General features: G+C 38.8%; 2 protein-coding genes across 2 annotated transcripts in view; both read right to left on the reverse strand.

Moving 5' to 3' along the window:
• On the reverse strand, positions 1-13171 carry LOC113472070. Its single transcript, XM_026831634.1, has 9 exons — positions 13163-13171; positions 11439-11617; positions 10165-10297; positions 9579-9735; positions 8933-9163; positions 2607-3532; positions 1646-2444; positions 614-895; positions 1-299 (listed from the first exon to the last, which is right to left on the reverse strand). Exons 1-9 carry the CDS (start codon positions 13169-13171, stop codon positions 1-3), a joined length of 3015 nt encoding a protein of 1004 aa, XP_026687435.1.
• Positions 13118-14103, reverse strand: part of LOC103520443 (MFS-type transporter SLC18B1-like) — a 24916-nt gene continuing 23930 nt past the window's right edge. The window contains exon 10 of the mRNA XM_008485539.3: positions 13118-13423. Coding sequence (XP_008483761.1) covers positions 13404-13423 — 20 coding nt within the window. The 3' untranslated portion in view covers positions 13118-13403. The remainder of the gene's footprint in view (positions 13424-14103) is intronic.

Here is a 14103-nt window from a genome sequence, read left to right on the forward strand (position 1 = left end):
TTATTTCTTCGACTTACCCGTGTAAGGTTTCAATGTCACTTTCTTGGTCGTTCTCGAATCCTTCGTGATCCTGACGATGCGTACTTGGGTTTGATGGAATCTCTCGATAATCCTGGACACAGTCGGGTACAAGTTGGTCCAGTTTGAGGTACGCTGGTCTTTGGTTTCCCCAGAACCATGTGTAACAACTTCAGTTACGCCATCATTTTTTGTGCCTTTTGATTCCTCGTTTGCTTTCGTTACGTATTGACTAGTTGTTAGTTGTCGCCTTGCCCGATTAATTCTTTGAGTGTCAACATCTGAAACAAAAGTTCAACATTGTTTATACATATTGTCGTTGACTTTCTGGTGTATCTGTACCAACGGAGCTCGGAAGTCTCTCAAATCAAAGAGAGAAGAAAGATGGGATATGAAAAGAGCAGCCTTTCCGAGAACAAACTCTTATCTGTTTATGATAAAGTTTGCCCCGAGTGGACATGGAACCAGCGATCTGGCTCTTACAAGACAGGCAAACCAACTCTCAAGCTAACTAGGTTTGTTTGACCTGGCTTGTTTCGACTTCTTCTTTTCTTTTAATTTGTTTTTATCATACTTCCTTCTTTCTTTGACTTACCCGTGTAAGGTTTCAGTGTCACTTTCTTGGTCGTTCTCAAATCCTTCGTGATCCTGACGATGCGTACTTGGGTTTGATGGAATTTCTCGATAATCCTGGTCACAGTCGGGTACAAGCTGGTCCAGTTTGAGGTACGCTGGTCTTTGGTTTCCCCAGAACCATGTGTAACAACTTCAGCTACGCCATCATTTTTTGTTCCTTTTGATTCCTCGTTTGCTTTCGTTACGTATTGACTAGTTGTTAGTTGTCTCCTTGCCCGATTAATTCTTTGAGTGTCAACATCTGAAACAAAAGTTCAACATTGTTTATACATATTGTCGTTGACTTTCTGGTGTATCCACACATGGTCGACTGCCGTCAATCGATGTGAATTGATTGTGAATCGATGTTCGATCGACGGCTGGTCGCCTATGTGTGGACACACCTCAAGAACATTTTAGTTTACTTTTACTTTTATGTTGATCCAAATATCATCCACTGAGACAGTCCGATGCAAAGGAGACCATCTTCACAAGGATAGGGACATTGTCACACTTAAGTGACTTGTGCATAATACCTAATAATTTTATAAAATAATGTTATGTACATAATTACATTCTATGTTGATCCAAATATCATTCACTGAGACAGTCCGATGCAAAGGAGACCATCTCCACAAGGATAGGGACATTGTCACACTTAAGTGACTTGTGCATAATACCTAATAATTTTATAAAATAATGTTATGTACATAATTACATTTACGTACAGTCCACGTCAACTGGGAAGTCCGATGGAAGCGCATGGAGAGGAACCGCAACTTCTCAACTGTAAGTCGGACAGTTCTAAAAGTTTCACCATTCGATTCGGCGTGAAAAATCCCATGGGATCAACTATTCACATGCTTATTACTTGTTAATCAACGAGCTATTTTTTGACGAATTTTTGACAAAGGTCATCGGACTTCCCAGTTGAAGTGGACTGTACTTATGTACTCGTACATACGAGTATGTACTATGAATTTTCAATTAATATAAATTGAAACTGTCTCACCTGTTCCTATTGTATCCAACAGATCATAAGTTTTTGTTTCTATAGGTGCAACATCAATAGCAACTCTTTTAGAGTTTAAATTAGAAATTACTGGTGGGTCACCAATCGCAGCATTTCGTTTTCTTCTAGATCTTCCAGGACTGATTTGTCCTACATGTCGTTCACTTCTGTTTTTTCTCCGCATATTATATTCATCCAAGATATTTACAGTGGTTTTGTTCAAGTATTTGTACAAATTTCTATTGATATATGAAATGTTAGTACTTCCTCGAGCATACATTTGTCTTCTTGGATTTAATATGTATTTATCCAATTGATTGCCAAACCTTCCAAAGTTCAAATGTGACGTTCGACTACCATAATAAGGACTAGTAGTATTTCTTTGACTATTTGTTCGACTTCCGTTTACTTTCCTCATATAACTATCCAATATATTCAAATAATTGTTACTAGCATAGTTATAATTTCTATACAAGTTTCTATTAACATAATACGTACTGGTATAATTTCTTATCCATCTTGTAGTATTCGTATACCTCTCAAATTGTCTTACGTGTGGAACATAGCCTGTTCTAAAGCAGTCTGGTAATGTCCTATAAGGACTTCTTGTAATGATAAATGGTTGAACTTTCGTGCTGTTTACAATGGTGTTGTTTACAACTGCATACCTGTAAATATCACTACTGGTTCTCTCCAGATATCTTTCTAGACTTCGTAATTTGAACTGTTGTTGGCGTAAAAGGTCTGATATATATTGTTTTTTATTTAGTCTCACCATAACGACTAGTTCGGTCTCAGGGTCTCTCTTACGATTGTTTACAACTGCATACCTGTAAATATCACTACTGGTTCTCTCCAGATATCTTTCTAGACTTCGTAATTTGGACTGTTGTTGGCGTAAAAGGTCTGATATATATTGTTTTTTATTTAGTCTCACCATAACGACTAGTTCGGTCTCAGGGTCTCTCTTACGTTCTTTTTGTTGTGCCCATAACGCTGCTTGTTTAATGTGTGCAACCATTTTTGGATCGAATCTAGATGTCCTGGATGTAAGCTTAGGTTTTGTGATATTTTTTCCGAGTGTTTGAAATTGCATAAGTGACGCTGGTTCTTCGTTAGAGTAGACATGTAAATCTCTTAGAAGCTTTTCTTTCAAACTTCTGTCTGTGACGTTTAGAAATATTCTCGATTTGTTAAACCCCACAAGCCTTTGCATATTGCTATTCCATTTGAGCTGGAATTGTCGTGAGTTGAAAATCCAGGAGGAAATTTTATTCCTGCGACTATCAAAAGCTGATTTGTTCATAAATCTGTTGAGGGGTAATGGAGCAGGCGTATAATTTCTACGAATATTATTTATTTTACTCGACTTTGTTGCATTTCTACCTTGAAAACTTGCCACTATACTGTTCTGAAATAAGTCACTTTTTTCAACATTTAACTTTTCACTTTTGTTAGTTCTTTGTCTAGAATTCAAGACAATTGGTGAGCCTGTCAAACTTGGTTCACAAGTTTTTGGTACACTTCTATCATATGTGCCAACATGCGATTTATTACAAGACAAAGTGAGTGCATCACATTTGGTAAATATTTCAATAGATTTACCTCGATTAGCACCGTCTTCTTGGACACTTCTTTTTCTTCTGATGCCTTCTTCTTGACTAGGTAATTCCGTATCCATTCTTTGTGTACATGTTTTCTCATCCACGATGCTCTCTGTTGTGCCATCTATTTGTTGTAGTGTTGTTTTATTCATGATGAAATCCATATTATCTTGCAGATGTTGGAACGAATGGACATAGAATTTCTCAGGGTACAGGAGGGTAATGTTGCATATTTTGCAGTAGAGGTCGCTGTCATAGTTTGGTCTCATAGTTGTTGAGGTTGCTGAAATAAAGCAGGCAATATTTTCAGTAGGTACTAGTCTATCATCTATTATTTATATGTATTTAGGTGGTGCTCGTCAACTTCTTGGTCATATGCACGGTAGGTACAAGTAAGCAGTAAATACAATATTGCGAAGCAAGATTTATTTTCAATTGTATTCTTTGCCAGACTAGTTAACTTTGAGGGTAGCGCGTCTGCTTTGTAAGCACTTCGAATCTCTCCCGGGTCGGATTTTATCCTAACCTCGGTGGTGAAGTGGTCAAGACGCTCGCCTGGTAAACAGGAGGGCGTGGGTTCAATCTCAGCCGAGGTATGGAATTTTATCCTCAATATAATTTGAGATTCTTCTTTGCCAGTGGCTTAGGTAGGTATACAATATATACATTTTCAGAGGTCCCAGCAAGGTTTCGCCTCGGGGCCAGTTGGGCCCCTGGTTCAATAGTGTACCAAACCAACAACGGGCAGCCTAGTTAGCTTGGAGGGTAGCGCGTCTGCCTTGTAAGCGCTAGGGCGCGGGTTCGATTATCCTAAGAAATATGTTTCATTCTAGGAACAGCTGACATTTCTCCTGGATCCTGTCTTCCTTCTCGCTTCGCTTTCGGGACGATAAGACCTTAACAGTTAGAGATCCCTCTATCAAACCAATTGAAAAAAAAAGTAAACGTACCCAATCTACGGAGCCCTTCTTGTGTACAAATCCATTAATACTAATTAGCAATTACTATTCACAGATTAATTATTTAATCTAATTAATATTCTGTCAGAGGATAGGGGTAATATCAAAGGAAATCGGTTTGCTTTCAAATAGAAAGCAGCTTTGATGTAATCTACAGAATGGGAAAGAAGAAGTAGGTAGGTACTTGGAGAGAGAGAGAGAGAGCAAGACAGAGAGGTAGGTAGGTAATTGAATCATACTTAAATCTTTTTTTATTTAATCAGTCCGAATCTACCATTAAAAAATAAAATAATAATAATAATAATATTTCTACTCAATAAAATTAATTATGTACACGTTTAGTAGGTATAAAAAATGTACCTACGTTTTCATTTATTCAATTCATTTGGGAATACCTACCTACTAGCTACCAATATTGTAAAAAAAATTAAATTAGTCAAATACTTTTTTTTACGCAACCACGCATTTTTTTTTTTTCAATCAATAGGTACCTATACAAATTATTGTAGATAACAAATTTCCATTTCCACTGTCGAAATAGCCTTTTGGGCTGTGAATTTCTATCTTCTCTCCCTGTCCCTCCTTCCCTCTCTCTTTCTTTCTCTCTCTCTCTCTCTCTGTCTTGAACTATGTGTGGACAAACCTTTAGCGGATACCAGCCTAGTTTGGAAGGTGGCAATGCTCGCTCAGGGCGAACTCCAAACGGATGATTCTTGGAAGCTTGAAACGGCTGGCTTTCTTCAATCCTGTCTTGTCTTCCTCTTTGCTTTCAAGACAATAAGACCTTAGCAGTTACTAACAGTTCTCTCTATCAAACCTTTTTGAAAAATCGTTTCTACATATATAGACGTTTAGAAATATTTCTAAAACATTTAAAAAGGACTGTAGATGCGGCTTCACCACATCCACCTACGCCACATAATATTAGCACATGAACCACATCACGTATACCAATGGGTATCCCAAACTTCCTAATGAACTTTCTGAACTTTTAGAAAACCACACAAACGAGAGAACCCCAACCACCCTCGCATCAGTAGAAATAATAGCAAAGTAAACCTCACACCCCCACAGGACTAGGGGGTCTGATGAACTAGCAACAAGACAACTTACTTACAAAACACATCTTCATTAATTTTACAAATTTATTTATTTTATTTTCGAAAACCAGTTCGCAAAACAAATAGAGGATGGGTTGAGATAGGAACCCCTGCTTAGGAAAGCCAAGAGATTTGATAGAGGGAGCTTTAACAACAGAGGTCTCATCGACCCTAAATCGAAGAGAGAAGAAAGGTAGGATAGGAAAAAGGAAGCCGTTCCGAGAATAAACCTTACCTATCTGTTTGGGATAAAGTTCGCCCCAGTCAGGAATCGAACCCGTGGTCTAGCATTTGCAACGAAGCCGTTCCGAGAATAAACCTTACCTATCTGTTTGGGATAAAGTTCGCCCCAGTCAGGAATCGAACCCGTGGTCTAGCATTTGCAAGGCAAGCGCTCCTAAAGGCTGACTAGGTCTGGCTCAACAAGTTTTGTCAGTAAGGTCGGCCAATCACTATCAGGTAGACCTGACAGGTACACCTATCAGGTCTACCTGATAGTGTATGTACTCATCAGGTATCAGGTAGACCTGACAAGCAGACCTTTTCAGCCGTACCAATCAAGTCTACCTGATAGTTCCTAAGAAATCCGTAGGAATATTGCTCGTTTGCTAGTCGCTTCATTAATTATTCAAAAAGTATGTAGGTAGGTATTTTTGCACGGATGCGATGTATTTAGGTCAAATTTTATAGATAGAACAGGTGACGCTTGAGATGCTGAACAATTTTATGACCCAATTAAAGTAAAACATAAAAAAAACATGGATTATAAAATTCGAGAAGGAAGGACCAAGGTACAGGTTAGGTAGGTATATCTGGAAAATAGAAAAATCAAAGATGAAAGAAATCAACCAAGAAATTACAAAACTGTACAAAATCAAAAAGAAAAAGTGTTTATTAGGTACTTTTTTTTTACAAAAGAAAATAATGAAAAAGTTAACGAAAATGGATTGTAAAAAGAAAAATATTGCTGATCTAAAGAATAACAAGATAAAAAGCATGGTGTAATAGATAGTAAAAATAACAAGAAATATGCTAACAATATTGATAGAGGTAAATAATTAGAAGTAATATTTCTTGATTTATCACTTTATCAGCTATTAAAGAAAATAGAAAAATCAAAGATGAAAGAAAACAACCAAGAAATTACAAAACTGTACAAAATCAAAAAGAAAAAGTGTTTATTACTTTTTTTTTACAAAAGAAAATAATGAAAAAGTTAACGAAAATGGATTGTAAAAAGAAAAATATTGTTCTAAATAATAACAAGATAAAAAGCATGGTGTAATAGATAGAAAAAATAACAAGAAATATGCTAACAATATTGATAGAGGTAAATAATTAGAAGTAATATTTCTTGATTTATCACTTTATCAGCTATTAAAGAAGGCTCTATTTTATCTTAAAATAAGATAACATAAGATTAACATAAGTAAACTATTTAATATGTCCCTAGATAAAGGCTTAGAAAGAAGAAATACGGGAAAATCAGTCAATGAAAAAAGTAGACACTAGACAAGTTACCATTGAACAGACAGCTAAAATTGATAGCCCTTTATGATGCTGAACCAAAATTTGCAACTTTAATCAAAAAAGGTCTTGTTTCATCCATCTTTTATGATACAATTTCAGCAAAAAAAAAAAAAAAAAAAAAAAAAAAAAAAAAAAAAAAAAGGAACCTGAAATTTTTTTTTTATTTTGGCGGGGAAAAAAAAAAAAAAAAAAAAAAATCAACAAGTAGGTACCTGATATATTTTTTCCATCTTGGCGTGGAAGAGGAATGTCTAAGCCAAACTTTTGGATTCTTTTAGGAAAAAAGAAGAAGAAAAAAATAGCACTATAAAATGAAATTATTATCTTGAACAAATTGGCATAATTTAAGTACAGATAAATTGAAATAGGGTAGCCTATTTCAAGAAGATAAATGACCTGAAATTTAATATACCCACTCAGCAAAACCACCGTCTTCTTTTATCGTTTTAAAATGCCCTTTCATGAAATGCCCTTTGAATGAAATGAGTTTTACAAGGTGTGGTATTTTCTCTCACCATCCTGTAGTACAAAAACCAGCACAGAAAATGGCACGAAATTCATAAAGATATAAAAAGTTACACTGGGCTTCATTCAGTCTCTGTCCTCTATTAAATTTTCGAAGGAAATGAGTTTTACAAGGTGTGATATTTTCTCTCACCACCCTGTAGTACAGAAACCAGCACAGAAAATGGCACGAAATTCATAAAGATATAAAAAGTTACACTGGGCTTCATTCAGTCTCTGTCCTCTATTAAATTTTCTGTAGTCGTTTATCTTTTTACCTTGATCAGATCCGTGACAGCGACCAGGGCTTTGTTAGCAACAGGTCACAAAAGATCTAACTAGGAGCAGTGACATGGAACGTTTATTATAGCCGATGGCCCTAATTTTACCAATACGATTGGCTACAGGACTAAGCCATCCAACTCCTATCGACCAAAGAAATCATTCTTCGAAACCCCAGAAAAACGTGATATAAACAGGGACGGAGTGTCATCTTAACGACCAAAACCAAAGGAACCAGTCTTCGAAAACTCAGAAGGTCTTGATATAACACAGGGACGGAGAGTCAAACCGTTTGCTTCTGACTAGAATCCCCCGCGGCGCGCGCACCCAGCGCCCTCTACCGGGGGTTCAAATACACTCATACCCGCCTACTCCCGGTCTTGCTCTCTCTTCCGATTTTATTGTTTCATATTTCTCAAATCCTAACCATCTGTCAAACTCATGTTTCTCCTCTGTCTTGCTCTCTCTTCCGATTTTATTGTTTCATATTTCTCAAATCCTAACCATCTGTCAAACTCATGTTTCTCTCTCTTTCTCCCTCCCTCTCCCTCCCTCTCTTCATTTTCTCCTCTCTCTCTCTCTCTTCCTTTTCCTCCCTCTCTTTTCTTTTTCTCCCTCTCTTCAGTCCTTAATCCAGCTCTCTCTCCTCTCTCCCTCTATCTCACTCTATTGTACATTTTTCGCAATCCTTCATGACTGATTGCGAAGGAGAGAGAGAGAGAGAGAGAGAAATGTGACGTAAAAAGAAATGAATTGAAGGGAAAATATACAGTCAGTTGTAAAGATTATAAAAATCACCAGATGAGGTTCTTTCTCGGAACAGCTGGCTTGCTGAGCTTTCCTGTCCTTCGATTTCAGGACAGTGAGACCTCCGTTGTTACAGTTCCCTTATTATGCCTGCCACTCGCACTCACACCGTCTGACAGACCGCGATCTCACAGGCCTAGATCTTTCAGAACATCTTAACGTCTGTGGTGCGGAAAAAGCTTGATAGGTCTTGAGCTTTATCCGCCACACACGGTCTGACAGACTTAGGTCTCTGAGAGCTGGTCTGTCTCAGCATGAGTGGTTGGCCTTAGACCCTCTACTGATGAACCGAATGGAAATGGATCGGATTATTTTGGCTTGCCTGTCTCAGGGACACAGACAGTAAGACGCTTGAATGGTGGAAAAAACTTGAGACCTAGTAGGCCTGTCAGACTGTTTCACAGGTCTGAAGCTTTATCCACCACATACGTTTAGACCGTCTGACAGACAGCGCTCTCACAGACATAGGTCTACCAGAAAATCTGACGATCTGAGCCTTACCTGGCGTCGTGGTGAGCTTGTCCAGGTTCTGCTCCAGATGGGCCTCGTAGCAATGTTTATAATAGTCATACTTGTTGTTGAAGCTAGCCTCGCACAGTTTACACGGGAGATTCACGTTGGTAGTCGCCGCCAGAGAGAGCCTCTCGACCACGTGAAAGTGGGCGTGGTCAAAATATTTGTCCGGATCCGTGAAGATTTCCCGGCAAAGGCGGCACACTAGGATGTCTTTGCCTGTGGACATGAGGGGTCAAAGGGTTAATTGAAGTATTCAAGATCTCCCAGTAAAGGCGACAGACTAGGATGTCTTACGTAGGTAGATCCTCTTCCTCTTTTTTAGTTGATATAATATAGACCATTATAGACTGTCAGACTGACTACGTCATATTTCCAAATACATGTCCCGGAGATGCCCGAAATCTTCCCGAACTACTACGAACGTACTAGACTGGGGGAAGACACATGACTGTTTACATTTTGCCCCCACATGAAATACATGGGGTTTGAAGAGACCGAGTAGTTACTCAAATGTCCCCAAGAGGTTGAGCGCACCCCGAACTTCATGCACAGAGCCGAAAAAACATCGACCCCGCCGGGAATCGAACCTGGGACCTCCGGCGCTTGGCCACAGAGGTTGCTCCCGACTCACCCAATCTATGCTGGTAATGTTTCCGGTATTCCTGCAGCTCTAATCGTTTGTTAAATTCGTGTCTCTGCCTTGTTGCCAGACTCTTGATCAGTCCCTCTATAATGTCACGTATTGCATTGATGTATTGGAGTTTGGACAGTGTTGTCTTACATGACACCTGGAATTTTGAAGCAAATATTTAACGAACATAGCTGCAAAAGCACCTTCAACAGGTCCTAATAAATCACTGAAGTTAAACAATGTGCAACGTTGCGCGTGGTTGGTATCTGAATGAGTGACCATCTGTGCAATGCTGCTCACTTTTCCCGCCTCTTGGATGGCAGAACTTCTGCCTTGTATTCGTTAGGTTGTAATTTCTGCCCGGGGCGGATTTTCCCCTTAACAGATGAGGTTCGCTCTAGGAACAGCAGACTTTCTAATATCCCGTTTTATCCTTCTTTCTTCGCTTTCGAAATGATAAGATCCCCGTTGTTACAGTTTCCTCTATCAAACCTCAAAAAAAAAAAAAAAAAAAAAAAAAAAAAAAAAAAAAAAAACGGTATCGAAACGAAGAAGACCAAAGTCCAGATAGGGTTCCGTACGTGGCCAGGTCGTCCGGAAAGCCGGCGTCGATGGCGGATTTGAGAGCGTCGATGAAAGTGGGGACCATGACGCAACCCAGGCCGATGCCGTGGATGACTAGACCGATGATACAAATGATCAACGTCTTGGGAATGTGCCTGTGAATGTGGAAAGAGGACAATATGTTAGGAACGTAAAACTGAGACAAAATCAGCCCTGCTTCTAAGTTCCATCAAGGCCCGGAGCACCTTAACTCCATTCACAAAAAGCCCACTCCGAGGCTTAGGTGTAGGGGCAAACAGCCCAAAAGGATGAGTTAAGCTTCTACGAACATGTTAGGAAAAGAATCGATCAATGACCCAAACACATCATTAAGGTGTGTCCAAACATAGTCGACCAGCAGTCAATCGATGTGGATCCACGTCGATTCACAATAAGTTCACATCGATCGATAATCGATCGACGGCCGTTGCCTATGTTTGGACACACCCTTAGAAGACAGAACATTAGCCATCAGTGCAGCGGTGCGCGGTGATAGAACGGCAATGGTTCATTGAAGTTAGTAACATTGCACGTGGTTTAATTCAATTCAATTCAATTCAATTATATTTTATTACAATATTATGGCATGTTACATGTAATTTACAAAATTCCTTAAATCTACTTGTATGAGATAATACGAGGGGGGATAAAATAAAATAAAAACATAGAATGTAAACATTTACCTACATAATATTTACGTACCTAGCTATTAGGAATAAAACATTTTGCAACTTGATTTGAGAACTTACTAAAAGATACTGACAGATCAAGGTTTTCACTGTAAATATTGTATATTTTTAATAGATTGAAAAGAGGTGATAGGTCAGAATGGCTGTGGGAAGGAATTTCAAAAAAGTTTATTGGATTGTAGGCTCTGGTTCTATTGCATGGGATTTTGAAGTGAATACTAAAATTGTCACATTCCGTTCTGATTAAAAATGGCGGCGCTTCAAAGTGATGCACTGATTCCGTACAAAGGACGGGTCAACCACCAGTTTTATTTTAAAAATATTGTACCCAATACATAAGACCTTGTTTAGACTGCGGGAGTAAAGGAACTTTTTAGTCTGATTCGAGCAGGATAAGCAGGGTATATTCTATTCTATTCTTTTTAACTTTTTACCAATCAGTGAAGAGGAAGAATAACCATCTCCTCAGAGGTTGAAACCAGCCTCGGAAATGTTTTTTATTGTAATTTAAATTTCCAAAAATAAAGAAATCATATTCAAATTCAGATCTCTCTTCTATTCTACTTACGAGTAAGGCAAAGGTCCGACCAGCACAAAGCTGAGCGTGATGAACAGGCAGCCCCAAATGATGACCCGCCGCGGCTTGGCGTACTTGTCGCAAATTCTGCCGACAAAGGGCGCCACACAGGCGTAAGTGCCGCCACTGATGACAAACATGAATCCGATAGCCACTGGAGATATTTTGAACTGAAATCAAGGAAAAGAATATTTATTTTTTAGCTGAATTCTATCTGTATTTTTGTGTAAAGATATTTGATTACATTCCCTATATTAAAATGGACTTTTCTAACGAAATTGCACCCAAAGATGCTTGAGAGAGGGAACAGTAACGGAGCGGAGGCCTTATCGTCCCGACATTGTAGAGAGAAGGAGGGCAGGATAGGAGAAAGCCAGCCACTCCGAGAAACATTATCTGTTTAGGATCAAGTTCGCCCCGAGCGGAAATCGCACCAACGATCTGGCGCTTACAAGGCAGACGTGCTACCTTTCAAGCTAACTAGGCTCGTTTGGCCTGACTTGTTTGGACTTCGCTGCGATACTATGCCACTTTCATTCTTTCGATGCCTTTCGATACCATCCCTACCTAAAAATAATGAAAAATAGAGGAAAAAAGACAGGAAAAAAAAAATGCAAAAACAAAGCTGACTCGAATTCGCGAAAGCACGACGGCATAATAAAATATACAAGTGAACCCTACACAAACATAGCCTAAAAGCAAAGACAATTTGTTCCAAGGTAAACAAAAAAAAAGACGTCTAGCAAGGGCCGGGGGACTTGAATTCAATGAGGCATCACAACAAAAGAGCATAAATTGCGAGCATAGAAAAAGCATAAATTGTTCCACGGCGTATATCGCTCATTTAAAATGCAAATATTTCCCCTATTTTATCATGAAGTTACGCAAATATGTGCAAAAACGTTGAGCATGGAATTTGTTTATCTTTTATACGACATATCAGACCGCGTGCGTGATTGTAATACGAGGGACGCAGTATTACTGTTAACTTGTGAAGTAACTACTGTCAAAATTACATTTGTCTATATTTTATACGACACATCAGACCCGGTGCTTGATTGTAATACGAAACACACGGTATTACACTTAAATTTCGTGAAGACATCTTACCAAAGTTTGACATAAATGTACCTAGTTATAATTTTACCTACTAGCTATTTTTTTTTTCTCTCCGAATTTTTAGGTTACATGAATTACTTCAGTTATTTCAGTTCACTTGCAGTTTACAAAGATTAACCAGTCCCGTAGGCCCATTTCAGACCCCCGCAGTACTGTACGAGAATAGGGTGACACCAAGTGACTTGTATCACGATGTTCGCCACTCCGTGTTTACGCCACTGCAATATTATACAACTTATTGTGTATTCTGTAGTGTACAAACGTATGTTATCTATGTAACTCCATTCTACTTGAAGAATCCTGAAAGGGGGTTGTGCAATAATTTAGGGCAAGTGGGGATAGGAAAGAGGCAAGGTTGCATGGTCGATAAATTTAATCGCCAAAATTATTGCATGATTTATTTGGCAACATTGTATTTCTGTTATTGTAAACAAAAACGAACTAACAAAAATTATATTTGCCTGTTTTTTTTTTTATTTTATTTTTATTTTTTTTTTTTTACAGCGAACAGGGCTTTGTTAGCAACAGGTCACAAAAGATCGAACTAGATCGCAGTGACATGCAACGTTCATTATAGCCGATGGCCCTAATTTTACCATTACCATTGGCTACAGGACTAAGCCATCCAACTCCTATCGACCAAAGAAATCATTCTTCGAAACCCCAGAAAAACGTGATATAAACAGGGACGGAGTGTCATCTTAACGACCAAAACCAAAGGAACCAAACTTCGAAAACTCAGAAGGTCTTGATATAACACAGGGACGGAGAGTCAAATCGTTTGCTTCTGACTAGAATCCCCCGCGGCGCGCGCACCCAGCGCCCTCTACCGGGGGTTCAAATACACTCATACCCGCCTACTCCCGGAAATGTGACGTAAAAAGAAATGAATTGAAGGGAAAATATACAGTCAGTTGTAAAGATTATAAAAATCTGAAGAGAGAGAGAGAGAAACTGTGTCACGTGACAGATTGATGATGACAAAATAGAGGAAGAAAGAGAAAGGAATATAGAGTGAGAGAGGGAGAGACAGTTGGAGATAGAGAGAGAGAAATGGGGAGAGAGAAAAATAAAGAGAAGAAGGGGAAGGAGTACATAAATGAAATAGAAAGTAGAATGAGAGAGACAGACACAAACTGAAAGAGAAAGAGAGAGAGAGAGAGAGAGAGAGAAATTATGTCACGTGACAGATTGAAGATGACAAAATAGAAGGAGAAAGAGAAATGAATATAGAGTGAGAGAGAGAGAGACAGTTGGAGAGAGACAGAGAGAAAGAGCGAGAGAGAGCGAGAGAGAGAGAGAAGAGGGTTGAGAGAAAGAAATAAAACAGGGGAGTGAGGGAGAAGGAACACAAATGGAGGGAATTTTAGAGAGAGAGAGAAAGAGATATAGACAAAAAAGGTGGTGGGTTCAGGAGAGAGGGAGAGAAAAAGAAAGAGATAGAGAAGGAGATAGGGGGGAAAAACAGAATACGTAATAATTGAAAGGGAAAGTTGAGTGGGAGAGACAGAAACAGGAAGACACAAATGAAAGGGAA

The sequence above is a fragment of the Diaphorina citri genome, unplaced genomic scaffold (genome assembly GCF_000475195.1).
Source record: "Diaphorina citri unplaced genomic scaffold, Diaci psyllid genome assembly version 1.1 scaffold70, whole genome shotgun sequence".
NCBI classification, from domain to species: domain Eukaryota; kingdom Metazoa; phylum Arthropoda; class Insecta; order Hemiptera; family Psyllidae; genus Diaphorina; species Diaphorina citri.